Source organism: Periplaneta americana, chromosome 13 (genome assembly GCF_040183065.1).
Source record: "Periplaneta americana isolate PAMFEO1 chromosome 13, P.americana_PAMFEO1_priV1, whole genome shotgun sequence".
In the NCBI taxonomy this organism is placed as follows: Eukaryota; Metazoa; Arthropoda; class Insecta; order Blattodea; family Blattidae; genus Periplaneta; species Periplaneta americana.
This window is the reverse complement of record NC_091129.1, coordinates 97039723-97055528: the sequence shown is the minus strand read 5'-3', so window position 1 is coordinate 97055528 and position 15806 is coordinate 97039723. Positions and strand designations below refer to the sequence as shown.

General features: G+C 34.6%; 1 protein-coding gene across 1 annotated transcript in view; it reads left to right on the top strand.

Annotated features, from left to right (window-relative positions):
- LOC138712147 (probable G-protein coupled receptor CG31760) overlaps nt 1–15806 on the top strand; it is a 395270-nt gene that overhangs the window by 314369 nt on the left and 65095 nt on the right. Inside the window, exon 4 of the mRNA XM_069843619.1 lies at nt 15136–15532. Coding sequence (XP_069699720.1) covers nt 15136–15532 — 397 coding nt within the window. The remainder of the gene's footprint in view (nt 1–15135; nt 15533–15806) is intronic.

Genomic DNA, 15806 nt, shown 5'->3' with positions numbered 1-15806 from the left:
TGGTCTTGCATCTTTTTTTTTTCTTTTCTCTATGATGCCAAGTTCCCCATCACATGGCATGTAGGAATGTTCTGAAACCAGGAATTTCAAGTCCACTGAATCAAAATGTTTCTTGGCAATAATGTAAATCAGGACCATTAGAATCATTCGATTCTTATTCTGCCCTGCACAGTTATCAGCCCATATTTGTCTAGACACACTCTGATGTTCTAAAAGGAGTTACTGCGTACTCCGCGCCAACAGCTGTGCACATAAATATAACTTAGAACATCTAGTGACTACGTTTCCAACTTCGTTTCATTACATACGGACATACTACCTTCTCTGTGCCATTGGCATGGCCATTTACTACCTCCTCAACAAAAAACCTAAAAATTCGCATTTTTGGCAGTTACGACCTTTCCCATGTCAATGCCTCAAATGGTTAGATCATTTTTTATAGTATGAACCTATCTTAAATTATTTTATTTTCAATTTTGGCAAAAAAAAAGCTCTAGTAGCATAGTTGATAACGGACAAGAAAATACTTCTAAAAAGCTATTGACGTCCGCCTTCCCAGCTGCCGTCGAATCTTAGTGTGTTGAAAAAAAGTCCAGATATTTTAGCGCAAAGACTTATGATTATGGTGGGGAACGTTTGTTTATGTAAAGCGTTCTTTCTAAGCTTACAAGATTATATTGATTGCGGAAAGACGAAGCTTGAACATTTGGAGAAGATTACTGTTAAGTGAAATGAAATGAAATGAAATAGCCTATTAGTGTCCCTTAGAAGGGCTAAGGCCTCCTGCAAGAGGGAAATCTCTGGCTCCGTTTTGCTCACGTGTCGAGCTAGTACTGTCATTGCAAGTTATCTTGAACCTTACATCCCCTAAGTCTGTCTTTGGAACTGCTCGGTACGGCGTGTACTCATCAACGTAACGGCACGGCAAGGATGCCCCTCCCTCGGGTAACGTGACTCTTTTCAGAAAACGTTGGTTCTTTTACCTTACGGCTCTCTACTGTAAAAGAACTTGGTTCAATACAGACATCATCTTCTCTCGATACTCCGGTTTTGAGAGGAGAACCTAGTTTCGTAGCAAGCTTTAATTAACCTGTAATGAATAAGTATTTAAATATAATCGTGTGTACACTCCTCTCTCATCCGGGCTGGGGACCGGCAATGGAGGAGTTACTACAGCTACTTCTGTACATTATATAGGCCTGCATGACTTACACCTTCAGTTAATATGTACATATTCTTATAACAATGTTTTACAGGCTTATTATTTGAATTTACATTAATTTACAATTATACACAATCCATATCCCTATCATTGCTGCCATCATCGCTTGTTCCAAAATTAATTATTTCGCCAATGGCATCATCCATTCGGAATTATCTTCTTAATCGTAGACTATGTACTACTTTCTGAACACGATAGAATTCTTCGATTGTATCCCGAATAACGTGTTGATCGAAGTCGTCCACTTCAACTTTACACAAGTCCTAATTCTGGAATGAAATAATATGTTTAGTAGAACTATAAGAAAATAATAACTTACAATAGTAATTCATTAAGTCGTTCACAGTACACACACTATTGTACATAACTATTATAGCAATAATTTCTAAACATTACATAACTATTCTTTCCCGAGTAGTGTGAGGTTCATTCCGTTGTAATTCAATATTATTCTTAATTCTCTTCACGGAACTAATACTTTTGCCAGAGTATTTAGCCGCTCTCTCATATTCCTTAGCAAGAGGTTCCAGCAAATATTTGTTTAATTTTTCCTCCTCGCAACGCTTAATTTTATTATATTTGCGATAATTTCTCTTTCTCGGCTATGGATAACAGCGTTACTTTTTCTCCGCGGTGGTGTGATTTCACCATAATTACTACCCTGTGGTTGCTGCTCCATGGTAACATTACTGGTACGCAGTGAAGGAAATAGCTCTATGTTTCTTGGCAAGAGATTATGCTGCGGAGCATGCGCAAACAACTCAGTTGGCTCCACCCGCGTTACGCGCTTCCTTCCCTCTGCCCCTCTGTCCCCGCTCAGAAGGTTCAAGATAACTTGCATTAACAATACACGTGAGCGGAGTTGTGTACTACACATCGACAAGTATGACTAAATATTAACACTTTGTCACTTAATTATAACTAAGGTATTCAACACTTTTGTCATTTAGGATTGTACTCATTGCTGTAAGTCTGTTCTGCACGTTAGTTATCACATTAGAATATTTAGGCTTTGTCATTCAGGTGATTTCAGTTCCTACTCATTGGTCTACGTTTAATTCGCACTAAATTAACATATTAGGATATGTATCACTTTGTCCTTGGGATGCGTTGTCTCTACTCAACTAGCTGTCGTCCTAGCTCCTTCCATCCTCTTCTACATTGTGCTACTCTGCTCCAGTGTGCTCCGATCTGCTGCCTGAAGGAGTCAGCCCATCTGACTAAGTATTCAACGTAAATTTTGATTTTATTTGTTTTAACTTGTTTCGACTTAGTAACTTACGTACATTAGCTCCTCATTAAATAGTTTAATATTGACCAATTAATAATAGATGTGTCCCTAATTTTTTGTTGATTTAATAATTTAATTTGAATTAATATTTTAATCCAATAATTTCTTGTTATCAGTTACTTTAATTTGAGTACAATGTTAGTGAATAAAATTTAAAAAATTAAATTTCGGGAGCATATTATTATAGTTTGTGTCCCTGTTGATTTTATGAACTTGTTTCTATAATTTAGAGCCTGTTTAAAACTCCAAGTGTAGTAATGACTAAGTAGAGTGTGCGCAAGCGCAATGTCACGTGACAGTTTATTAAATCGGTGAAGAAGACTAAAAAAAACCATGCTTGCCTGCACCTATCTATCGAGCAGCTAACAAGCTCGCATATAACTTAAATTGGAAGAAAAGTATAATAGACTAAAGTTGTTTACATCGAATAATTGAATAGAAGAGGCAAGAGCGTTGAATATAAGCTTTAACAATGCCTTTTAAAATTTTTTGATTCATAATTAAATATTTATAATGCATTTCTTATCCATTCTTTATGTACCGGATAACATGACAAGTTAATATCGCTAGAGTGGGGCAATCATTAATCTTGTAAAGAGCTCAGATAGAGCGGAAGAATAGGTTCACATTAATATTGTAGGAATACAAACTCGTTTAGAAGATAAAAGAGTAAAGCATTCAAATTCGTCTTGTATTTTCCTTTAGAATCCATGCAGAAGACTGTCTCTTACAGTAGAAATATGACGCGTTACGACGTACAGAACAGTTAAGCGCAGCTTTAACGCAGCGTGTTTGCCAAGAGCACGGATTTCAATTTCCCACCTTAAAGGAGATACGTCTGTCTGTCTCCTATTTGCCAATACTAGGTTGTCTCAGGTAGAATCCATTATTATATCGCATAAAACTTGTACTGTATATCTGTTAAAATATCGAAATCAGCATTTTTTGCAGTATTGCAAAAGTAAAAACGAGGTCCCTTCATTATTGTTGTTGTTGTTATTATTATTACTATTATTATTATTATTATTATTATTATTATTATTATTATTATTATTATTATTATTATTATTATTTTCCTTCATAAGCAATATGTACCTTTGGGCTCCTACGAATGGTTTAAAATTTCAAAAAATTTGTTATACCTATAAGCCTAAACCTCTCTCTCCAGTTGTCAGATGCATGATAGCTGCCAATTTACATTATATTAATTCAGGTCCGTTTAATGTATAGTTTGTTGTTTGGCTATTCTTATATTAAGCGTATTCATTTTAACTTCATTCGTTTGTGTTGTTTTTAGCTTTTCTGTAACATGTATTTTATAATTATCTATTCATTTTGTCATTATTGTTTATTTGTATTTGTCTCTAATTTTAATAAATATTTGTATGCGCTGTTTTTGTTATCTATTCATTTTGTCATTATTGTTTATTTGTATTTGTATCTAATTTTAATAAATATTTGTATGCACTGTTTTTGTTATCTATTCATTTTGTCATTATTGTTTATTTGTATTTGTATCTAATTTTAATAAATATTTGTATGCGCTGTTTTTGTTATCTATTCATTTTGTCATTATAGTTTATTTGTATTTGTCTCTAATTTTAATAAATATTTGTATGCACTGTTTTTGTTATCTATTCATTTTGTCATTATTGTTTATTTGTATTTGTCTCTAATTTTAATAAATATTTGTATGCACTGTTTTTGTTATTATTGTTTATTTGTATTTGTCTCTAATTTTAATAAATATTTGTATGCACTGTTTTTGTTATCTATTCATTTTGTCATTATTGTTTATTTGTATTTGTCTCTAATTTTAATAAATATTTGTATGCACTGTTTTTGTTATCTATTCATTTTGTCATTATTGTTTATTTGTATTTGTCTGTAATTTTAATAATTATTTGTATGCACTGTTTGGTTATTCCTTGTACATTTTAAATCTTGTGCTAACTCTTATCTTGTGCTGAACTGTTATTGGCCCCAGGCTGTTGTACAGCACAATAAATGTTAGTAAATAAATAAATAAATAAACTAAAATAAAAATAATAATAATTATTATTATCATTATTATTATTATTATTATTATTATTATTATTATTATTATTATTAGGCCTACTTTATTTATGAGTAAAGACAACCTAAGTTTATGCTGAAGACCAATTACACTGAACAACAATTTTTTATTTTTTTTTGTCTTGCTCCGAAATAAAAATAGGTGAATATTACTAATATGCGTGCCCTAAATATGAATTTAAAATCCTAATTTTCCCATCACGTACCATTTTCCGGGGAAAGTGAATTGAATTTTTTATGAAAAAAAAATTTTTATTTATCACTGCTGCTGATAAAATTACAGCACACTAGGGATTCAGAATGCATCATAATATTTGAAAAATGTGTTCGGTACTGGATACAAAAATGATGTTACATAGTACGAAATACAAAAAATACAACAAAAATAAAAATGTTTCTTGCGTATAATGAAACAAGTTTGAACTTACCATTTAAAAGAATTTTCTGAATAACTTCAGTTTATAACTAAACCCGGGACTGTCTTTTACAAGAACCAACAATAGTCTGCAAGCATGCTGGATGATGATCTTCCTTTACATCGCCTTTCCATTTTAGGTATTTATTGATAAAATCTTTCCCCATGCTAGTCGTTTACCGCTCCAAAGTTAGGAGGAAAGAAATCCAAATGAGAAACTAAAAAGTGTATTATGAGATACATATTACACCTCATTTCTCATATGTACTTAACGTGGTTTCCACAAGTTCGATGTAGTTGTCTGCCCTAGAATTTCCAAGGAAATTTTAAGAAACATCTTTGAAAGCGTGCCATACTATTTTTTTCTGTAACGGAAAGTTTTTCCTCAAATAAAATGTCAGCCATAACATTGTGAATTTGTGGATCGATGAAAATTCCCTCTTTTAATTTCCCTTCACTCAAAATGGCAAACTTTTCTTCTAAATACTGAAAGCCACAAGCTTGTTTGTTCATTGTGCAGACCTCACTTTGAACTGTTATGAAATTTACTGAATAGAAGGGACCAATATGTTTATTAGTAGATGTAGGTCTACAAAAAACCATGTCAACAATCTTAAGAAACCGGAAATAGGCCATAAACTAAAAATTCATTAGTGTCAGATGTTTCCTGGGGGAGCGCTTAGCAAAAAGTGAAATCATGGTATATCTTAAAAGCCATACGTGATAGGAAAAAAAGAGATCCATTTTCGGATTCAGCTCACACAAAACCATAAGCGACACATTACTTTAATACGGAGCAAAATTCTTGTTGTTCAGTGTTGTTGATGGTTGCCATTATCTTGCTTCTAGGGGATTATTATATATATATATATTTTTTTTTTTTTAATTTACTCGTTTCACGGTTAGACAAGCGGTGGACCTAGTTCAGAGTTACGAAAGTTAATAATTGAATTGTACTATTAAAACATGTGATAACCGTACTTTGCGCGTTTAATATCTAAGTATTCCACTTTTATAAACACTTCAGAAATAAAAGAATATTTTGTTAACGACTTTGCTCTAATGTGAACCAAGGCGTTACACTTCGCTACGTTTATAAGTTGTAACCTATTGCAAACGAAATCACATATTTTTATGAATTACAATCACAATTTCTTTATCAATAAAATTGTGGTGTTCATTTGTTCGCACAAACGTCATTTTAACAGCAAATTCATGTAAATTGCATATCGTATAAGTAGGATAAGAAGTTAAAACTAGGCTCGTATGTGAAAACTAGAAATATACTGTAAAGTGGAATAAACTTGACCTGTTGCAATCATGTATGCCGCTGCATCTGTTACGAATAACAGTACTCGTTGATCTTCAACACCATTTGGATATAATGTTTTCAATTCCGAATTAACAAAATACGCAATACTTTTAGAATCTGCTTTATGAACTTCTTTTGAACATTAAAGATGGGCCTTTCCTGAAACATTTACATCCATTTTCTATGGCTACTATAAGAACTTAGTTTCGAACGCAGAAATAAATGCAGTATTGTTGAGTGAATAGTCATATAAAGAAAAAGGCAAAAAAGTACATATAGAAGCAAAAAAAGTACATATTAAAGCAAAAAAGCCAAAAAAGGCAAGATCAGACTTCATCAGAATGCTTCATTTCTAATGATTCGTGCACATTTACTGAAAGCCTTTAAATGTGAACATTCAAATAAAATAGACATTTTCCTGAACATCCTATATCTAGTTATAATACTAAGGCCCGGTTTCTTCAACCTTTGTTAAAAAGCACCTAACATAGCGTTAATTAACTGTAAGTTAAAAGTATTAATTGCTGTTAAAAATATTGCGTTTCTTCAACTTTACATTTCACATTTTAACATTCTGTTTGTTAACTGAGTTTAACCATAACCTATAACCAAGTATAGGCTCACTTCTGTTTTCTGAACTCTGATAATTGCGATTCTGGCTTGTTTCCGTTGTTTGATTCAGAGAGGATAGAAGTCTTCCTATTCTCTCAGGTTTGATTTATGCTTCTTTCCGTCGTCTGTATCACAATAGCGTGGAGCGGAGTATTGGTATTGCTGTTATGAAATGGAAAACACTGGAACAAAAAGAAATCGTGGGGCTAATTTCTCTTCGTTCGAAAGAAACCTTCTGCTGGAAATTATTTCGCAGTATAAACCAATTATTGAGAAGAAACAAACAAACGGATCTAAGTTGAAAGCGAAAAGTGAGGCTAGACAGAAAATAGCCTATACTTTTGTATGAACATCTGGTCTGTCGAATAACAGAAATTATCCGCTCTGTTTAGGCCTATGTATTCATGGATATCATTTTCTAAATAATCAAGATGTAAAAGTTCAGCATCTAACGCACCAGCCATATTGGATACTAATATGCTAACAGAGAGTTAAATGATTTAACTGCATGAAATTGGGCAGTTAAATTAACATAGGTTTTAATAGCCCGTTAGTACTAACAGTAGTTGAAGAAATGCTTCAACTGTTAAGTTTACAATTAAAATAGAATAACACACTGTTATAATTTAACAAAGATTGAAGAAACCGCGCCTAATCCTCCTAGGTACCGGTAGCCTAGTGGTTACCATCCTTGCAATTAGACCCAAAATTCTCGGGTTCAAAACTGGCCGATGGAAGGCGGTAATAATCCTTAGTCTGTCTTTCTTCTGAAAAAAAATGAAGTCCACAGGTCCGTGTTGTAGATTTATGGCAGATAAAATAACCCTCCCCAAGAATGTAATGACTCCGGGAAAAATTTACTTGTCATTTCCAGCCACCTTAAAAATTTTAAGTTGACGTGGGTTGTCTTACTCTCCACCTACAACCCACCTAATTACAATACTTCGCCCGAACTTGAGAAGCACAAAGAAGCTGACGCATTCTTGCCTACCTTTAACTCCATGTAAAGTTTAATAATGAGTGGTCATCAACGCCAAGACCTTCTTGGTTGTTAAATCCCTCTCTTTTGTCAAGAAGACCAAGACAGAGATCGTTGTCTTCCCTCGGATCCTCTCGAATTTACAACTCACCGCGCAAACATCCATCACTGTCAGCTAAGCGGCAGTAATGCCCCGTCCTCTTTTGTAAATCCATTTTACGGATCGAGGGAACCCTCACGGACTTAAAGTGAAGACCTTCAAGACTTAATCAAGGTTTTGGAATGTTCATTAGCAAATTGGACACATCCTTAATAATGGTTACCGCAATCACTGCTAACTCTATCGCCTAATGCTCATTATTAGTCTTGAGCTTTATGAAGGAAGAGATTCAGAGTCTGCTGGTTTTTTGTGAAACGACAGAATAAAAGGACGCAAGTTTATCTAGGCACGTCGTTAGCTGAAAAACTAAACGTTGGCTTTCCTGGCCGGAGAACCGCGTTCGGATGACACTCTTTTGCTCTTAAATTTGAAGGTGTTTACATAAATTTCTGCTGACTGACTAGACTCTGTAACTCTGCTGTTAGGAAATCATGAAAGAGAGGGGGGGAAGAAAAGGAAAAATGATTTCATTCAAAAGTAATATTGTATCATATGCTACCCTGAGTTTACCTTACTCTTCATCTATGCTTGGGGCTAGTTTCATGCATTTATAGGTAGCCTATACAGGGTGTAAGGAGTATAAGTTCCATTATTTTAACTGATGATTATTCCTGTCATAAGGAAGAAAAAATGTCCTCACAATTTTTTTCCAATTGCAATATTTAACTAATTATTAAAGTTTACAATAATAGACATTTTGAAACGTTGCTGGAAGGGGAGGAGGGAGTTTAGAAGTACACAGTACAGCTCAAGCGGGTGCAGACATATCGGTACAAAACAGATACTCTGTTCTAATGCAGGAGCGACTATGACAATACCGTTGTTTACATAAAACGAGCAGCAAATACAAACTTTCAATCTTGTTAATAAAACGTTATAGTAAATTTACATTTCATGTAACAATATTGCTCCATTTTTATTGTAAGTCTAAAAAATCAACAATAGTGGTTTTCTGCACAAAATCGCACGAACTTTTTTTTTTCTTATGTAACATTTTAATCTCTCCCGCTTTCGTAAAGCAGTATCATTTTAAACAAACGTCTGGTTGTGTGATTGTCGACTTCTAGTTTCTAATAATCGTTGAGAAACTGCTACAAAAGTTCGCCGATTAGGCAACCTCCTTTGAGGCAAAAGTTGACGGTACATCCTTCTTGCCTCGCTTGAATTACGACGACTTTCTCCATAAATTAATAACATATGATATTCCTAAACTGTGAATGACATTGTAAGTTGTTTATCGAATACCCTGTACTGAACTGCCATCCGCTCGGCAGTAGAGCTATGGACAGAGAGCTTGAACTCAGCTGACTCGTACTTATGTCTGTGCAGAGTACTGCCTGCTGAACGTTGCCACGTCTCTCAAGCCAGAATATTAACAAATTTAAGCTTGCATTTTATTTAATTTCACGAAAACGTAATAGAACACACAAATATTTATTTAAACGAATATTAACTCTTTGTTAGATATATCTACTGATGTAATTATTTTCGTAATTTTACTAACGATTTAAGTAGTATAACGCATATAAAATAACAAAATATATATTTTTTCTAGGAAAACTACCCAGTTTTGACCCTATGTTGTATGGACATTTTTTATCCTGTAGACCGTCGCCGACGACGGCACTTATAACCCTTACATCGTGTATAGGCTATGCTGTAGGTCTACATATTAAGTTATTAGCATCCAATCAGGCATTTTCGTCAGTGTTACGCGAAAATCTGTTCGTTTCATGCTAGCAACCCTCGACTGACTAGTGTAAAACGTTATCTAGTTAGCGATGTATGCAGTGGAGGGAGAAAGGAACTGGCCACCCTACCCAATTATCTTCTGACTTAGTTGTATTATGAGTACTGCCTTATTGGTGTCACTTATGAGAGTCAAATCTCTCTTCGGACAGTTGACTAAACGACAAACAACAACATATCTTACGTACAATTTACTAAATTGTCGATTTAATTTACTTTCTGATTATAAATATATAGATAAAGTGTAAATCAAGAAAATAATATTCATCATCTTATTGGGGGGAATTTTAAATAATTTCATTTGTCTATGTCTTTTCAATGCCGATAATAGTTGAAGGACGTAAAATTAGAAACACATATAACTTTTTTCTTTAGAACTTTTGTTATGAATTTTTTTCAAGTGTCACACCAAAAAGAGGTGTTTGCCTTGTCGGGTTTACGAAACAAACATAAGGAGGCCAGCCTCCAATAAAACAAAATCATCACAATAAAAATATTATAAACACCACAGAAATAATTTGATCAATTGCCTAGTGAAAGAAACACATATTTACTAAATAATAAAAAAACGGAATTGTTCCAAACGGAATTGTTACATAAGTACACGTAGTAGAAATGTTGTGTTAGCATCTTGAAGTTCACTATTATCTTTACAAAATGTCGTTTATAACAAGTACATACTCTATGGGTTAAGATGGTTGAGTGGACAGAGAAAAGAAATACAAGATACTTCTCTGGCGATTTTACATTCTTGTTGCTATGAACAGCCTTTATGAAACTATTTCTGAGAATTGTGTTGTATTTGTCATGTAAATTATATAAACATGACTTTAATGAACGCTTTGATGTAATATTAATATAATTTGTACAGTCGGCATTTCAGTAATGAATGAAAACCAGCACACAATATAACATATTGTTCTCTAACATAATCAATAATTGCTTTATTATTACAGATATTTCGATTGTTTGTTACCATTGTGTATGCGGTATAAATGTAATGTTAAATACGAAACATACGATGCTTCTGTAAACAATGATTTTGTTTTATTTATTTATTTAATTTTAGAATTCTTTGTGCGGTAAATATTTCAATATTAATTATAGAGTTTTATGATTAAATTATTGGATATATAATTTCAACGAGACGAAAACTCCGAAGAATCTATATCCCATTGGTGACGGTTTAATAGGATGGTTATTTATTTATTTATTTATTTATTTATTTATTTATTTATTTATTTATTTATTTATTTATTTATTTATTTATTTATTTATATGTTCAAAATTTAGTAAAAGATATCCAGATATATATATATATATATATATAAATTATATTATATAATATGTTATTGTTAAGTAAACTGTCAAAAGACAGGTCTGAATCTCACGAGTGATAACAAGAAGGCACTACTTATGAGACAACTAGGCCAGGAAATAATTGAATAGGGTGGCCAGCTCCTTTCACTCTCCATTCCATACATCACTGACTAGCTAGCCTACAGTCAAACTTCAGATGGACGCAAACAATTGGATACTTTAAAGTAGAAGGGTGCAAAGTGCCAAATTGAAACATTGGAGATAAGATAAACAAATGTAGCTATAGGTAAGAATAATTCTACACATATTTGTGTCTTTTTTTACTAATAGAAAACAACAATAGTACAGTGTTTAATCATTAATAATAGTGGTATGTAAAGACATTATTTCTCCAGATTTAATTATATAACACAAATTGTGAAAAGGGTTAAATAATGGGTACAGTTGCAGTAGAATAGTTTCCTATTCTGGAGCAATTTTTACTCACAGATCTGCCTGTAGAACTGCCTATGCTCCTCATTTGGAAGGTAGGGAATCATTGCTAGTAGATTCCTCTTCTTTTCTTCAGTAATTTCCCTATTTTGTATTTTAACTTGAAACAACGCTGACTGCACATCTTTCATGTTTTTCCCCCTTTTTAAGCACTTCAATGGTATGCACTGCTTCATTATCATGGGACTGTTTCACAGAAACACAACCTGCTTTACTAACATCATACTGAATGCAACATGCCTTAGAAATATTCAAGTTCTTGATGGAAATTAGTTTATCAGCAACATCTTGGGTATTAATGAAATCGGACTCTAGCACTGGAACTGTCTGAAATGGTTTTACAACTTTAGAGTCTTGTATGATTTTAAGCATGTCACTAGGAATGAAGGCTTTTGCCACTTTCTTTCGTTTTTCAATCAAAGCGAAATCAGAATCGCATTGCAAGAAACTGTGGCCACTGAGAAGGAACCGTTGTTTTATGTGCTCAAATAAACCATTGGCAACTAAAAAGAGACACATGAAAGCCATTACACGGTTTTTGTTTGGACCTGCACAGTTATCGCTCCAGAATGCCAGATTCTTCTTGTTTGTTATGTCCATATTGATCAGTTTTAGCAGACACGAGGCAATCTCATAGGCACCTCTACTCGCGATGCTTTCATCCCACATACACATGTAAGACTGCATTGTATCACATACACAAACTCCAAAGTTATAACGTGAAAGCTGACATCCGTAAAACATTTCGCTGTGTGTAAGTGTGGGCACAAACATGACCTGTTCAAGATCCATTGCAAGGGAACAAGCATCCCTATCAGGCAACTGTGAAAGACTGGTGTCAGTCTTCATAATATTTTGTGCACACTCTGCCTTTCTATGATGCAACTCAAGAGGGCGTTTACCTTCTGAAACTGCATGGTGCTGGCAACGTAACATCTAAATATCTCGCTTATGAAGTACAAGTGGATGTAGCCTTTTTCATACATCATCCTCCTAGGCACATTGCACTTTTCTGCGTAATAATTTCGTTTTCTATGATTTTGGCACTTAGCACCTTTCTACTTTAGAGTATCCAATTACTCTTCCTTTGATATATATCGACAAGTGAGGTGTAGTGCCTGACAATAGATGTACATAACTGTTTGTATGCTTCTGAAGTCTGACTAGTGTAATATGTAGCTAGTCGGCGATGTATGTAATGGAGGGGATAAGGAATTGGCCACCGTACCCCATTATCTCCTGGCCTAGTTGCCTAATAAGTGGTGTCTTTTTGGTATCAGTTGTGCGGTTCAGATCTGTCTTCGAACAGTTGACTAAACAACAACAACGTATCAGCCAGAACTTCAATCAGAATATATTTATATAATCTTTTTCTCGGATATCAAAGTAATTGGCAAAATCACATACAGAAATTGGAATAAACTTTATTATTATTATTATTATTATTATTATTATTATTATTATTATTATTATTATTATTATTATTATTATACCACAAGACCCTCTTTAAGATTCAGCCTAGAGTAAAACTTCGATACAAAGAAGAAAGAACATTACAAATACATCAAATACAGTGCACAACAGTAATCATAAAACAATGTAAACAATAAGTCAATAGAAATTAGGCATATATAACTTACAGAAAGATAGAAAAAACATAAAAATTTTAAACAGAAAGTCAAATTCAGTGAGACATATAAGTTACTATGCATAGAAAAACAAAAATAATTAGAATAATAGACTAATAATTATAATATAATTATAATAATGAGCTAAATAAATAATGAAGTGACGGGAAACGGGAGAATCCCTAGGAAAGCCCCTGGCGCCCGCGTTTTTCGCAATAACTTCATTCATGACCCAGACGGGAATCGAACCCGGCACGTTATGAACTGTGGCCAGAAACTCTGAACGCTAGATCAGAAATCTCTTGAACATTAAAAACAAATGTCGTAACTATCCTACCATTAATGTAAGTTGGGACAGCTGGCTTTCCCCAGTAACGTAACTGTACTCGTAATAGTTGTATTCTTAACTTAGTATGTTCATGTGTGGGCTATGGTACCGTTTGTTTGTTTGCTTTGTTTTTTCTTATTCTTTTAAACTTTATGTGTAGTTACATTTAACAGTTTAATCACAGTTGTGATTATTATTATTATTATTATTATTATTATTATTATTATTATTATTATTATTACTATATGTATTATTATTTTTTTCTTCTATCCACTTTTCATTATTGGTCACACCCGACCTCAAGCATTTTTTCGGGTGTGACCCAGTTACATTGTATTTATACAACAATTTGTAATATGTAGGTTATTTGACCACGTTTGAGTTTTGCAGGACATGTAGCACGTATGGGCGAATCCAGAAATGCATATAGAGTATTAATTGGGAGGCCGGAGGGAATAAGACCTTTGGGGAGGCCGAGACGTAGATGGGAAGATAATATTAAAATGGATTTAAGGGAGGTGGGATATGATGGTAGGGACTGGATTAATCTTGCTCAGGATAAGGGACCTATGGCGGGCTTATGTGAGGGCGGCAATGAACCTCCGGGTTCCTTAAAAGCCATAAGTAAGTAAGTAAGTAAGTAAGGCTATTCGACTATGAGATTGGTAATCAATTTCGAAGTTTGAAGAATATTCATATACGAGTATTACAATAGTATTGTAAAATCTTTGTCATTGTGTGGAATTTTTGCTTGTAATAATAATAATATGTGTTACAAGAGCGGTATGTTGAAGTTTTCATGTTCGAGGAAAAGTTTGAAAAAGCGAAACGTAGTTGAGCTTTTTTAATTTCCGAGAATTGAAAGAAAACGTACCGCTCGTGTATCGTACATTATTTTGTGCGAAGATCGTTTATTACATACCTGAAAGAGGAATTTCTAATTAGTTGCAATGAAATCTCCATCTTGGTTTCTTTTCAATGACGGCAAATTTGCAAAACAAAAATATCTGTCTTCAACATTGTTGCTTTAAAATGTTTTGTGTGTTTACTATACTCCAGAATGCCATGATATACGTCTTGTCTTTTTTTCCCCCAGTCTATGATGAGTCTGGAATCTTGTTGATTTTTTCACGGCTTCCTTAATGTTACTTGCATCACGAATGCAGTAACTTTAGTGGAGTTGTAGAGTTTACTTAATTTTTGCAAATATTTAAAAACAATAATTAACAGTGCAATCTAGGTGAAATTGCAGTGGTAAGTTTCCAATTTATAATTATTACTATATTGAACGTCTCTAAAAATAATGTTAAAAGCCTAAAGCAGTAAAATCAATATGTCACTTAAGCGGTAAGAAGAGGGAAATTGTTATGTGTGTTAGGTTGGGAATACCGAATGTGGAATTTTAGACTTTCCGCGGATTGGTTTTGTGCGGAAAACAAGCAAATACGCACGATCTCGCACAAAAATCTTTGTAATCTTTTGTAAATATATGTAAATAAAATATAAAGCTTTGAAGAAGGGAATGAAAGTCATGTCATCCATGTGTTGCAGGGCTGCTGGACGCGCTGGCGCGCAGCCTGCTGGTGTCGGACCGCCACGTGCTGACGGCCCGCGTGCTCGCTCTCAACGCGTCGTCCAGCACGCTGCTCAGCGCCGTGTCGTGGCAGCGCCAGTTCACGGTGGCGCCCACGCTGACGCTGGGCTCCTTCGAGCTGGGCGGCCCGCACCGCGTGCAAGAGAGCGGCCTGCGCGCGGGCTCTCGCCCCGACCCCAAGTACCCCTGGTACGAGAACGCCGACACCAGTCCGGGGCTCTGGTCGCCCAAGTTCATGCCCAGCCCCACCAACATGTCGTACCGCGGCTGGTGGACCTTCCCCTATTTCTCCTGCACCGTCCGTCGCTGGCTGCTCTCCTACAGCGTGTCCATCCCGCCGCCCACCAAGCACGGGTGAGTGAAACTAATACCACAGCCTAGTACAGTGTTTCTCAAACTATGGTCCGCGGACTACTTGTGGTCCTCGAGGTCTGCCCTTGTAGTCCTTCAAAAAAGGCAGAAGAAAAAATAAAATTCAAACGAGTTGCGTATCACTCTACAGCTGAAAATCTCAGAGTTAGTAAATGACACATGGCAATCGCCTTTCACTTTTTCTCTCAGTACTGACATTTTATGAAATTTATTACTCTATCCGTCTACTGACTTCCCATTCTACTCTCAACAACAA